The following is a 13,933-nucleotide window of genomic DNA, read 5'->3' as shown; positions in this document are numbered from 1 at the left end:
GTTCTTCTAAGTGAAAGAAGATCAGAGGTTAAATCCATATTTGTCTTAATATTCATCCAGTTCATCTAAAGCGACTCTTAAGGAAGGTTAAAAAATATGGACATAAAGCCCCTTTTTGAGGCCTTAGATAACCTTCCAATAAAGGAATCCGCTGGCCTCTATCCTAATAGTAGACGTGCAACTATGCTATGCTTTATAACTGATAATTTTATTGGATTAGCTGTCTATAATAACAGTTTATTTTTTATGGACTGAATGTATGTTTAAGGTAAAATGTTGTACGGCTCGCCATAGTGGCATTTAAGGCCGGGAGGCCACACAAATACCCTTACAATAGTTCTCATAATTTTTAATCGATAGTTTCGGACAAAAATCTTTGTTTTTCGGGACAAAACGCCCGAAATAGGCACTTTGCAGTGGCGTTTTCTCCATTGTTACTTAAAAAAGGCACTAGATCTTTAAATTTTCGTTCAAATGATCCCTCTTCAGGATCCTTTCACTAATATACAGCTATTGGTTCCGTACGGTCACCCTTGGTGAAACAGCAAAGGGCAAACACGATTGCGTGACCATCATTCTATAGAAAAATACTCAATTTTATATTTTGAAGATAGTACCTTTGGAGTTTTCATACATTTTGAGTTTCATTATAAAATTTTAGGCAAGATCGTAACACATTTTAGAGATTATGTAACCCTTTTTTTTTCAAATTATGCAAATTTTCATGCACAAATATTTTGGATGAAGAAACTTAGAATAAATGAATTTTGCACATTTAGTATTAGTTTCTGCTGACAAAGGTTGCTCTTTATTTCACAGTTTGTCTAAAAAAATTGCTGTCCTTGCACTCTCCCCCACTTAATCGACGTTTTTAGACTCAAGTTTCAGGCTTGTATAACGATACTTTGACAATTTTTGGGCCCTGATTTTTACGGCTTTACGGTTAAGAGAAGCTCTTCGAACAAATCTTTTTTTTTTTTTTTTTTTTTTTTACTGGAGATGCACCTTCAACCCTTCTCAAAGGAAACATCCGAGAGATTCTATTGGTCACCTTCATACGAAAACTTCTGGTCGGGAAATTGATTAATTAACTTTTTCTTGTAATCAAACAGATTTTAGAATAATTTTATCGAATGACAAACAAAGATATGATAATCAAATAGGATATAATGCCGATATTAGTCGTTCATCATTATTACTGGCTGTGTCATTGAAAAAAAAACTCTTTCCATCATCGAAAAATTCTGGCGACGTACATTAGAAGACACAAGAAGTCTTAAGAAGACCAATTTTGAGGTTGAAAGAATAATGTAGTTAATTTCTGGTAAAATATTGAAGAAGATATTAGAATCACCAGCCTTTTTTTGATTACGTTAAATACGGTGAGGTGGCTTTAGGTGCAGGTATGTTCCGTGTAAGAACTCTCATGTTAGGCTATATTGCTTAAAGCACTTTGAACTGCACGGCTTTGGTTAAGTTATTATTGATTTGTACTGATAAAATGAGAAGTAAAGGGCTGGGCACACGTAGCTGATTTCGGGAACTGATTTCCAAATCATTACCGATTTTTAAAAGAAATCGGTATCGATTTGAGCTTGAAATGTTTTCTTGTTTTTGGCGCCGATTTACAAAATTAGCGCTGATTTTCATCATGATCATCACACAAAAAATATGAATAAAAATAAATAGTCAGCCAGAGGTATCTGTGGTGAAAAACCCCACTACTGAGCTGAGAACTAAACTGAGAACAATCAAACAACTATTAACAGACTCCAGTTGACTATTTGTGTCCATGATTTTTTGTTTTGAAAATTTTGCGCAATAAATTTTTCTTTCAACAAATTTTTCTTACCGCTATCGTTTGTCCACTGATGCTGAAATCGGTTCCCGAAATCAGCTACGTGTGCCTAGCCCTTAAATTCAAGTTTTTCCTGAATGAAGTATTTTGCCCTCTATTATTGAGTCAAGTTTCACTTTAGATGGCAGCCCATAAATAGTTTAAGAAAAGAGGAATAACCAAGCTAGTATCTTAATCTTTTAATTGCTGCTTTGGTAAATTGGTCATGTTATTATTAACGTTGTTATCCTTAATCTGAAATAATCACTGTTCAGCTTTTTGATTCATTTATGGCGTGTGAGGATCAAGCATAAAATATGTTAAAACTTTGATAAGTACACAAGGCATTTTGCCAAGGGAATTGAAAAATTATTTGATGCTCCACCAAAATTGTATGGGAAACTAGCCTAGTAGGTTTAGAGATAGACGGGCCAAAGTGTATAAAATCCTTGGTGAATTTCTAAGTGGCACTATAATTTAGCTAAGATGAAAGTGCAAATGTCATTTGATGCCTTTTTTTATGCTGTTTTGTAATTCAATAATTGCTCCTGGGGCTAATTGCATCTTGGGCCCTTAAAGGGGCCCCAAAGGTATTTTATATGGGTAAAGTTCTACCAAATCATATTATTGAGTTATGAATAAAGTGAATACACCATTCAATGCCTTTTTTTATGCTGATTACAAATATAATAATCATTTCTATTGGAAATGAATTTCAGCCCCCCTATATATGCCAATTCAGGGTTAGGTTAGGTTGTAGAAATATATACCCTGAATCGGCATATATTGGGGGGGGCTGAAATTCATTTCTGATAGAAATGATTAGGCTACTATATTTGTAATCAGCATAAAAAAGGCATCAAGTGGTATATTCACTTTGTGCATAAGTCAATAATATGATTTGGTAGAACTTTACCTTTATATGAATTATGAAAGAACACAAAAAAAGCATCAAATTATGTTTTTGCTTTCATCCTATCTAAATTAGGCTATATGGCCCACTGCAAAGTTACTGCAAAATTTACCCATCCCCACTCCCCTAATATGCACATATATACCCCAAATTGGGATATACCCTGAATTGTTAACAACAAACTTTTGAATCACAAAATTTTTTCCTTTGAAAAGACAGCACTGAGAGAAATTTGTTCTGTCCTGGGAGGTTAGCATTATTACACTGACAGGTTAAATAATTCTGATTTGTTATGCACCAATAAAACAGTTATTTTGTCAATACAACATTAGAGACAGGGATATGCATGCTAGCCTTTAAATTATAGTAGCCTAGATATATTACAACAGCTTTAGTCTAGCCTATTGACAGAAACATCTCAGTTTATCAATTTAGTCATAGGCTACAGATATAGAAGAGAGTCAAATGCATTGCTGACATCATAAATCCAGAGAGCTAAAGATTTACTTGAGTCAACAGCATCTATCAATCCACTAAACAAACTTTTCAAACTTATGAATACACTAAACAAACTTTGTGGTAGTGACCAATGTTAGGTTGAAACCCAAACTGAAATCTGGTGCATAACAATTATCTCTTAAATTACCAATTATTATCAGCTCAAATAGTTTTGAAACTATGCTAGACACAGTAATAGGTTGGTAACATTCAGAATCAGGCTTTCCTTTTTTAAGTGTTTTCTGGGTTGCAGCAGTAGCTAGCAACCTCATTTCAGAAATACAAGCACCACTTTTTCATCAATTGGGCTCTAGGTCTGGCTTGAATGACTTTTTTTTTTTTTTACAAAATTTCCATAACTTGTTTGGATCTTTTGCAATCATTTCAGCTCAAGCCACCTGAAGGTTAACCTGATGGACCTTCAAAGCCTTTTCAAAGTACTACCTTAAATTACCTTAAATCGCACTTGCTAGCGATATGGACGAGTCCAGTGTACGCCAGTTAATGATGATAGGGCCGCGGGACATCGCGGCCCTGTTTTGTGCAGAGAGGTATGTATTGCTAACAACCCTATTTTTCAGTCTACCACACTTATTCTAGATATGCAGCTATAGCTTGAACAACTGACAATATGCTTTAAGTTCAGCATTTTGCTACCAACCACAAACTTGAGAGGCAGCTCTAAATTTAATACTAGGCAACAAAACTCTTTCAGCATGCCTTAGTATGTGTATTATTGATTCACAATAAAATATAAGATTTGTACATGCCTCAGAATCAGATTCAGCAGCTCCACAGTTTGTCTGGAGCAAATGATATGGAACAGCTTTTTTCTATCAAGTATAAAATTGCACTCTTATTGGTCAAGGGTCTTATCTATATTCTCCTAAGATTCTCTGATCTTCAATTTTGACTCTCTTCTTCAGGTGATATTTGACAACAGATCTCTTGATTGTAACACCAGATGTAACAGTACATGGTCACTAATTATTGCCTGACCCAACTTAAACTGCAGAGTCAGTTGGCTCTGAAAACAAAGCACAGTCTGAGTCTGAAGTTGATGTTTTTCTGGAATGTGAAAAACATGAATTGTCTTTGGCAAGGACAGTTTATCCATCTGGTATGATGGCAAGAAAAATATTGTCTCTCTTAAAAGAAACCTTGTGAAAATCATAATTAAATTTTCTAATCAAAAGATGTTTCTCATTCATTTTTGATACTTTTCTGGTAAGCTTGGTGACTTTCCTCTACCTCATACAAAATTTTCATTCCAAGTCATGGTCTTTGTAATATGTAAGTGAGTACAAATTTATAGCAACCAATTGACCAATCAAAACAGCACAATAATCATCAAATGTTTCCAATAGGTCTGATTTACCCCTAGCCAATATGGCAAGACTGCCAATGGATCTCTCTATTTTTCACTGGTTTTGCTGGTGATACATGTTCTTTAATATTTTCTATAAAAGCTAAGACACCTAAATTATCCCCTATAAAAAAATGTTCTTGTAGGCAACCAGTATGATTGTTGCCACATAGTACTCCCAGGCTTGGTAGTTTATCTAGGATTCCTCTGTTGATATTCAATGACACTATGGAAAATTGTTCTCTCATATCTGGTTACTCATTTGCTTTTGCTGATCAAGTGCAAGGGACAATTTTTATTTTCCAGACAGATAGCAGGTATTGCCTTCAGTCTTCCACTTCAGTTTCAGTTTATAGGGTTGTGTTTTGGCACTTGAATGATCAGTAGCTGTGCATTGAGAAAATATCTTGGTTTTCACTCAGAGAGGGGCTAGGTGAATAATTTTTGGCAGCAGCAGTACTGGCAAGGTAAAACTGGAATTTTTCCATGAGTACATGCTCAAAACAATTTTAGGTGTGTCTTTCATAGGTTTTTGTAGGGCCTCTTGTGACTGGAAGTGCAACTTGTACAAATGAGACTTTCCAAGCTGATCAGCTCTTTTGCTGTGTGGGATCAGAGTAAAACTGCTTGATGCATCATAGTCTATGAGAATGAAACATATCACCCCATCAATTTGCTTTGATTTAACTTAGGTTTTGAGTCAGCTGTTGCTGGTTTTCATAGCATTTGGTTTTTGTTTCATACCATATATGAGAAAAATGGAAATTTTGCTTAGGTTTTTGAAGAGGTAGTAAAGTTCTATAAATATTCAAAGTTATTTGATTTCTGACAAGTTCAGCTTCAATACTAAGACATTTTACTTAGAAAAATATAGGGAATCCGCAAAATCAAAACTTCAAAACAGAAAGTCTCAGAAGGAATTTTAGTTTTGGAAAATCAATGTCAACTCCAATTATTAGAAGATTACTATATGCCCATCTGGATTAGAAAATATTCTATCTTGTCTAGAAAAGAATTGCTAGGCAAGGCTGTATCCAGGAGGAGGTTACCAGGTTTAACCCCCCATCCCCCTAAAGGGGGGAGGGGGATTATTTGTCCAATTAGTAAAAATATAACAAAAATGCATATAAACCAGTTCTTGATGTGTTTTAAAAAGTTTTTTTTTGTAAAACTACTGGAAAAACTTCATTGGAACTTTTCTGCCCTGTTTCACAATTCCTGTACTCAGGAAAAAATTTTGAGTTTGCCTCTCTTACCACTCTGGAGTTTTTGACTTGTGATACTTCAATATTTGTACAGTTCTAAAAATTATTGCTTTACAAAAATTGAGCTTGCTTGAATTTTTAGAGAAATACAATTGTACATATATTAAAATTTACTGTTATCATCAGTGAAAGACTATTGAAAGGCTTGTAAATTAGTCTTTTATTTTCTCCAGGCTACAGATTCTATAGATGTTTCAAAATATCACAAATCAGTTTATTTGAGGTAATTTGTTGATATATTTTGAGTAATATGCAAAGCAATAATCTTAGCTTGTTTTTAGTTGCAACCTTGCTCCTTACTTCTGTAGGCATAACTTTCCTTTTTAAAATTAATCCTCTGAAGAAATTGTTTGATCTCTGTGTGTTTGGTCTGGACTATATCTTACTAACTATAGAGAACCCATGGGAGGCAATGGAAGCAAGCTTCAAATGTAATGGGAGATGAACAAGAAGTGTTCTCCAGTATTGTATGATGTTGGTTCTTCAAACACTACAAAGATTTAATACTGTTGTTAGAAGTGATACTATATATCTGCACACAGGAAGGGATATTGTTTTTGGCACTGACCCAAAACTTCAACATTGTCATTGTAAGTACCCTGTCTTGACATTTAGATCTGGAATGACAAAACAAATCAAATGTTCTTCCTCCTCCATTGGCCTTGTCTGTGTCCTACCATATCTACCTGTCATGGTCCTAAAAATGTATATTCGTCTTGGTTCAAATCTAGATTTTCTTGCTGCAGGCCAATTTTCTAATATCTCTAATAAGAGAAGAACAAATGGTGCACTCCAATTTTTATAGCAATGAGAGAGAATCAGCATAAACTATTACAGTTTATGAGGCAAAAGCAGACCCTTTCCCCCGGCTCAGTTCCTGACGCAAAAAACGAAATGACGGCTCAATAGAAATTGCAAAAGGAAGCAGCCAGTATAGAAACAAGCCCATAAGAAATTACTTCTGTTTTTGGACCTCTGCTCTTCCATTTTAAGTTATTTAAGTAGGAAGGTATTTTGTGATGAGACCTGGGAGTCACTGCACATCTTAAGGACTTTTAAATGCTGGTCAACTTCTGTTGGAATAACTTCAAATAGTTGTTTCTGATACTAACTGTAAGAGTGAGTCCACTTCAGTTGACACACAATAATCTCTGGCTCAAGGAAAACTGATAGCCATCGTTTTCGGCCAAAGGCAAGAATAGTTGGTGGCTTCCCAAGTTCTGTCTAAGTTCCACACTTAACAAAAACTACAGAGGTAAGGTCCTTTCCACTTTCTCGGAATAAACCGAAATTAATAGCACAAAAAACAAAAGAGGGCAAAACTAATTTGTTGCTCTGGAACACAGTAAGTATAATTTGCATGCTTACTTAAATTGAATAATTTCTTTTTTATATTTCAGGTTTACTGTTGTTGTTTTGATTCTTTGGTTTAGCTGAATATCATTCAGCAAATATTTGTTAATACACCCAGTCATGAAATCCTGGGCAATTGCCCCTGTCGGCCAATGTTTATGTTTCAAAGTAAAAGGTCAAGCCTTTTAAAAAGACTTTGGAAGGCCTCAGTAAAAAAGCTTTCAGAAGAAGACAACGAAGAAATGGTTGCTATTGAACGCGCTTATAAAAGAGCATTGCACTCAATTTTAAAGAGAATCTCTGAAGATCAACTAGAATCACTGCTTAGATCTATTGAAAGTAAAGGTGAGATCTTATCTGAATGTGTTCATATACCAGATAAAAATCCTTCGCGATCCCCTTCTCCTGAAGGTTGCTGTGGGTGTGAAAATTGGCTTCAATGTGAAAAATCGTTAAATGATTCTTCTGCTAGTTATTCCACTGTTGAAAACTTGAAGCTAGAACCTCATGCAGTGATGTGTGCCATGTTCCGGTGGCCAAGCCTGTCAACACCTTCGTGTCTAAGGAGATTGCCTTCAAGTTGCTGCCATCAGGAAGATGGAAGTATATGTTGCAATCCATATCACTGGAGCAAAGAATACTCGTTTGGTAAGATTTATTTTGCTTTTCTCTTGTTTTTAATATTGCAGAGCCTGATTTAATTTACAAGCAGACTTGTCTAACAAGTATGCTTGTAAATTATTGTCTAGACCAAGCAATACTCCTGGACATCACAGAGTCTTTGGGTAATTCACTAAGTGAACCATTTCACTATGCAACATGTACTACGGTATTGAATTATGATTACACATTTTTTCTGTTTTACCCTCCAATCTGTTTTATGTTACTGGAATACTTAATTGGGTATACATTTCCTATGATAGAAAGAAACTAACAATAACAAGTCTCGAACTTGCAAGAATATGTACTGAGGTCCGCTTCTAAGTGGGAGGGAGGTCATATCTGGTTTCCTTGGGGAAGGGAGTTCGCACCAAAAATGTGCATTTTTAGATGAAAGTGTAATGATATTTTTTTTTAACGAGATGTGCTAAACTGATACCAGGATATGAGTCCACTTTGTAAGCCAAAACTGCTCTTTTGTTTTAGAGAAAAGGATCCTAACTCCTTCCCCTCGTCTCTGATCAGTAATCCAAGAAGTGTACTGTTCTCAATATCCTACCTACTTGCATTATTTCGCATGTTTATGTGGACTTGAGTTGAAAATATACAATTATGCATACTTGGAAACATGAAAAAAGGGCCCCAAGGATTGTTCTGAAGGACCCCCCCCCCCCTTCAAAGAAAAGGGCTGAGAAATCACGAGGAGAAGACAATCTAATTAATTAGCTTCAATGAGCCATCGGATACCAGTGGCCTTAGGTGCTTATCCTACAATTCCTATGAGAAGACCCTACCCTGGTCAGTTGTGAACCATTGTTAGACGAAGGTTTTATTCAGTTATAGGCCTTTTTTTTTTAATGTTAGCGTTTCTGTAATCATCTCTATAGATGTTTGTTTATGATATTTGCTACTTATTTTTAGATCCCTTCGTGTTTTCCCACTGATTGTGAATTAACCCCCTCCCCTCCATCACACCTACCTTCATAAAAACTCGTATGCACAGAGTGTAAAATGTTGTATCTCCCCCCCCCAAAAAAAAAAAAAATCTCGCTTTTTGGTAAACAGCATTCTTTTTTAAACAGTTCGTGGTAACGAACTGTAAGTAAGGAGTGACGCGGCTCAATAGTAACCAAGGCTCTAAAATACAGAATTTTGAAACCAATAGATATATCGAAAGAATTGGCTTATTATGCTAATTCCAAATATATAAGTTTCATCAAGTTTAATGTTACCCATCAAAGGCTAAGAGCCTGATTTTCGAAAATTGAGAGAAACACCCTCTAAAAGTCAAAGGATCTAAATCAAATCATACCATCAGATTCAGCGTATCAGCAAACCCTAACTACATAGGTTTCAAGCTCCTATCTGCAAAAATGTGGAATTTTGTAATTTTTTTTTGCCAGAAGAAAGATCACGGATGCGTGGTTATTTAATTTTTTTTTCCAGGGGTGATCGTGTCGACCCAGTGGTCCTAAAAAATTGGGAAAGGGTTCATTTTAACGGACGTTAAAAGTTCTAGTTTCCTTTTTAAGTGACCAAAAAGACTGGAGAGCAACTAGACCCCCTCCCACGCGTCTTTTTTCCCAAAATCGTCCAATCCAAATTTTGAGATAGCCATTCTGTCCAACGTAGTTCAAAGGCTCAATAACTATGCCTTTTGAAATAAAATTAAATAAAAAAAAGTTTTTTAAACTGAAAGTAAGGAGCGACATTAAAACTTAAAACGAACAGATGTTATTCCGTATATGAATGGGGCTGTCCCCTCCTCAACGCCTCACTCTTTATGCTAAAGTTTGACTCTGTCTCACAACTTTATTTTTTTAAACAATAAAAAAAACTGTAGCGTAAAGAGCGAGGCCTTGAGGAGGGGAGAGCCCCTGTCATATACGGACTAAATTCTGTTCATTTTGAGTTTTAATGTCGCTCCTTACTTTCAGTTTAAAAACTTGTTTTTTAATTTAATTTGTGATAGATTTTTAGTTAATGCAGCTTTTATTTTGGCTCACCGTCATTGAATAAGTAAACAAAATTTGCATAAAAATTTTACTTTTCTTTTGCTAAATGGCTGTCTCTAAATTTGGTTCTGACGTAATTTATAAATTAACCTACGTAACGAACTTCTATATTCGTATATTTTTCTTCTGGCAAAAAATACGAAGTTGCAGATTTTTGCAGATATGAGCTTGAAACCTTTGTAATAGGGTTTTCTGATACGCTGAATCTGATGGTGTGATTTTCATTAAGATTCTTTCACTTGTAGGGGATGTTTCCCCCCTCTTTAAAAAATAAGGTAAATTTTCTCAGGCTCGTAGCCTTTGATGAGTAATACTAAAATTGATAAAATTTATATATTTAGAATCAGCATTATAAGTCCATTCTTTTGATACATTTATTGACATCAAAATTCCGTTTTCAAAGTTTCGATTACTATAGAGCCGTATCGCTTGTTTTTTTTATTGTTTTTTTTATTACGTATATGTTATTACGTATATGAGGGGGTTCTCCCCTTAGTCAATACAAAGCTCTTTACGTTAAAAGTTAAAAAAAAATTTGATTAATAAACTCTTGAATCACAAAGGCCGTTTAATTAGAATAGATAGCTCTTTTGAAAGCACTAAAAAGAAACTGTAGCGTAAAGAGCGAGGTATTGACTTGGGGGAGAACCCCCTCATATACGTAATAATTTCTGTTCATTTTAAGTTCTAATGTTGCTTCTTACTTTCAGTTGAAAAAACTTGTTTTTTTTTAAATTTAATTTCTGATCGTTTTTTAAATAATGCTTGGAAATCCGTTGCCCCCTTCATAGAAATGTCCCTTACCCCAAAAGAACATCCTCCACGGAAAGATTCTCCTGAGTAACCCCCTCCTCCAGCCCCCCCACCAGAAAAAAATCCTTCCTGAAAATGTCTGTATGCTTCCCACTAACCAATACAATATGTAAGCAATGGGCAAAGTTCATAACTTGCAGCCCTTCCCCTTGGAGCTGTGGGGGATTAAGTCATCCTAAAAGACATATTTTTTAGATTTTCGACTATGCTGAACAAAATGGCTATGTCAAAATTTCAATAGGGTGAATTTGAGAAAAAATGAGGGGAAAAAATAGGAGGGGGCCTAGTTGCCCTCCATTTTTTTTGGTCACTTAAAAAGGGCACTAGGACTTTTAATTTCCGTTCCAATGAGCCGTCCTAAAATATTCTTGGACCACTGGGTAAATACGATCACCCCTGGAAAAAAAAATAAAATAAAAATAAAATAAACACGCATCCGTGATCTTTCTTCTGACAATTATTTGAAAAAAAATACGTTTTCTAAAGAGTTAAAGAGGCTGAGTCACAAGTTCGAACCTTAAAACGTACAGGAATTAGGAGGTGCAGTTGGGGGGCTGCCGCCCCCCAAACCCCTGCTTCCGTATATGAAGGGGGATGTGCCCTCCTCAACGCCTCGCTCTTTACACTAAAGTTTTTATTGTTTAAAAAAAAGAGTTGTAAGAAAGTCAAACTTTAGCGTAAAGAGCGAGGCGTTGAGGAGGGCACAGCCCCTTTCATATACGGAAGCAGGGGTTTGGGGGGTGGCAGCCCCCTAACAGCACCTCCAAACCCATGTACGGTTTAACGATTGAAATTGTGACTCAGCCTCTTTAACTCTTTAGAAAACGTAGCTTTTTTCAAATAATTTCTGCACGTTTTTGTACAGTTTATTACTTTTTATTGCTTGACTAACTGTTAGCTGATCTTTTCAGGAGTTAAAGATGGGGGGCTGCCGCCTCCCAAACCCCCCACTTTTGAAGATCCTTGTGTTAAGGCTTTTAATTCCTGAATACTCAAATCAAATGCACAGTAAGATTTTCTTTTTCAACTTTTTTTTCGAGCATGCGGGTATACGGCATGTTATCAAAGCAGTGGAGACTTACCTGTAACCTGAAGGCCGACTGTGATATTCTTCTGGAGACGCCTGTTGAGCCGAAGGATTTAATAGATTGGATTAAAAGGATTTAATAGATTGGATAAAAAAGAAACTGAGTTTCTTTTTTAAACTTTAAATTCATTATATAAAAAATTTTCTCTGACAGGGAATCGAACCCGGATCTTCCGCCTAGCAGCCAGAAACAGCGACCATTGTACCACAGAGACATTTGTTATATTATTTTAGTCTATTGTATCTATTTTTGACGCAAGCAAATCCTCACAAAACTTGATATTTGGTTTTTGGAAAATAGGGAAGGAAGGATCGGATTGAGGATAAGCTCACAGGCCCCAGGAAAGCTTATCCTCTAAATTTCAGCTCGATCGGACAACGTTAAAGGGGGGCTGTGGTGGGAAAAATTAACATGGGCTCTCATAGGAAAACGAGGTTTTTCGTAAATGTAAATTCGGGGGATACTTTTTTCGGTCTGAAAATATCAGAAGGCCCTAACAGGTCAAATTCCGCTTCGAATGAGTCCTCATTCACCCAGATCTGTTGCCAACTGTGGCCTGTAGGCGTGGCTGATAAAAAAAAAGAAGAGAAATGAACCTTAAGTGGCTATATTTGTTTTTTGGAAAACAGGGAAGGAGTGATTGGATTGAACAGAAATTTCGAGGATAAGCTCCCGGGCCCTAGGAAAGCTTAACCTCTAAATTTTAGCCCAATCGGACAACGTTAAAGGGGGGCTGTGGTCGGAGGGTCGAAACTTCCGGCCCACTTTTACCCATGAAGATAAAGTCGGAGGGGGGTGAAATTTTGCACGTTTCTTAGTTGGAGCTTGGGCTACAAAATGCGATCACTGCTGTCTCTCTGTGACCGCTAGGACCGGAAATCGCTTAACATTGTGGTGGGTCGCCTCTTTAAAGGAGGCACAAGTGTGCCTCCTTGAAAAATGAAAAATTCCACATTTTTGTAGATAGGAGCTTGAAACCTCTACTGTAGGGTTCTCTGATACGCTGAATATGATGGTGTGACTTTCTTAAGTTTCTATAACTTTTAGGGGGTCTTCTCCCCTTTTTTCGAAAATCAGCCAAATTGATGAGTAAGACTAAACTGGATGAAACATATATTTGAAATAAGAATTAAAATCTGATTATTTTGATGTGTCGGTTGGTATCAAAATTCCGTTTTTTAGACTTGCGGTTACCATTGAGCCGGGCTGCCTACTTACAGTCCGTTACCGCGAACTTTTTGATGTGCCCCCACAGCCCCCGGGGAAAGGTCTTTAAGTTATAAAATTTGCTCATTGTTTATGTATAGCATTTGTTATTGGGAAATATGCTTACATTTTTCGGGTGGGGGTGAATATTCTGCTGGGGGAATTTTCCACGGGGAGAATTTTCTATGGTTAGGGAAGTTTCCAGGGGGTGAACTTTTCAGTGGAAATTTTACACTTGGGGAATTTGCCAGAATTCCTGTAGGCCTACGAAATTTTTTATATATGTCTTGCTTTCTCTTTGCCGACTCAATTTTACGCGTGGAGATGTTAAGGGTAATTGTAATTTTCACCGGGAATGAATTGTTTAGAGAATGTTTCCATGGAAAGGGGGTATTTTTCTTTGGAGGTTAAGCCAGATTTCCTGACATTATTTAAAAAAGATCACCAAATAAATGAAAGAAACAAGTTTTTCAACTGAAAGTAAGGAGTAACATTAAAACTTAAAACGAACAGAAATTATTGCGGATGAGGGGGCACTTGTATGATAACCTGACCACAGCAAGTACCCATGTTAAAAAAAACAAACAAAAAACTATTCATACCTAATGATATGCAGAATAATCGCAGTTAACACATTTTGAATGTAGCCCCGCTATACTATACCCCCAACCCCTCTGATGTGCAAATATATAGCACAAATTATATATTTTCTATCTATTCTCATAATGCATCTCAGTTGTTTCAACCCGTGTACCTGTAAATTGAATCAACTGTGACGAAACAAAAACTGGAAAAACAAGTTACGGCTAGCATAATGCATTGAAAAATATATTATTTGAGCTATATATTTGCACATTCGGGGGGTGGGGTGGGGGTAAAGTATAGCGGGGCTGCGTGCAAAATGTGTTAACTATGATTA

The 13,933-nt window shown here is 36.2% G+C and overlaps 1 protein-coding gene across 2 annotated transcripts in view; it reads left to right on the top strand.

Annotated features, from left to right (window-relative positions):
* Positions 1-13,933, top strand: part of LOC148943487 (SMAD family member 6-like) — a 71,044-nt gene that overhangs the window by 8,096 nt on the left and 49,015 nt on the right. Inside the window, exons 1-2 of one of the 2 annotated variants that reach the window (XM_089101417.1) lie at positions 2,010-2,052; positions 7,280-7,880. In XM_089101417.1, the coding sequence (XP_088957543.1) occupies positions 7,385-7,880 (496 nt within the window). In that variant the 5' untranslated portion in view covers positions 2,010-2,052; positions 7,280-7,384. Of the gene's footprint in view, positions 1-2,009; positions 2,053-7,279; positions 7,881-13,933 lie in introns of those variants that run through there. The other variant, XM_089101418.1, reaches the window with a different exon arrangement.

The sequence above is a fragment of the Artemia sp. Qi Xiang Cuo genome, chromosome 15, assembly GCF_049724085.1.
Source record: "Artemia sp. Qi Xiang Cuo chromosome 15, ASM4972408v1, whole genome shotgun sequence".
Lineage (NCBI taxonomy): Eukaryota > Metazoa > Arthropoda > Branchiopoda > Anostraca > Artemiidae > Artemia > Artemia sp. Qi Xiang Cuo.
This window is presented reverse-complemented; position numbering and strand designations above follow the sequence as displayed.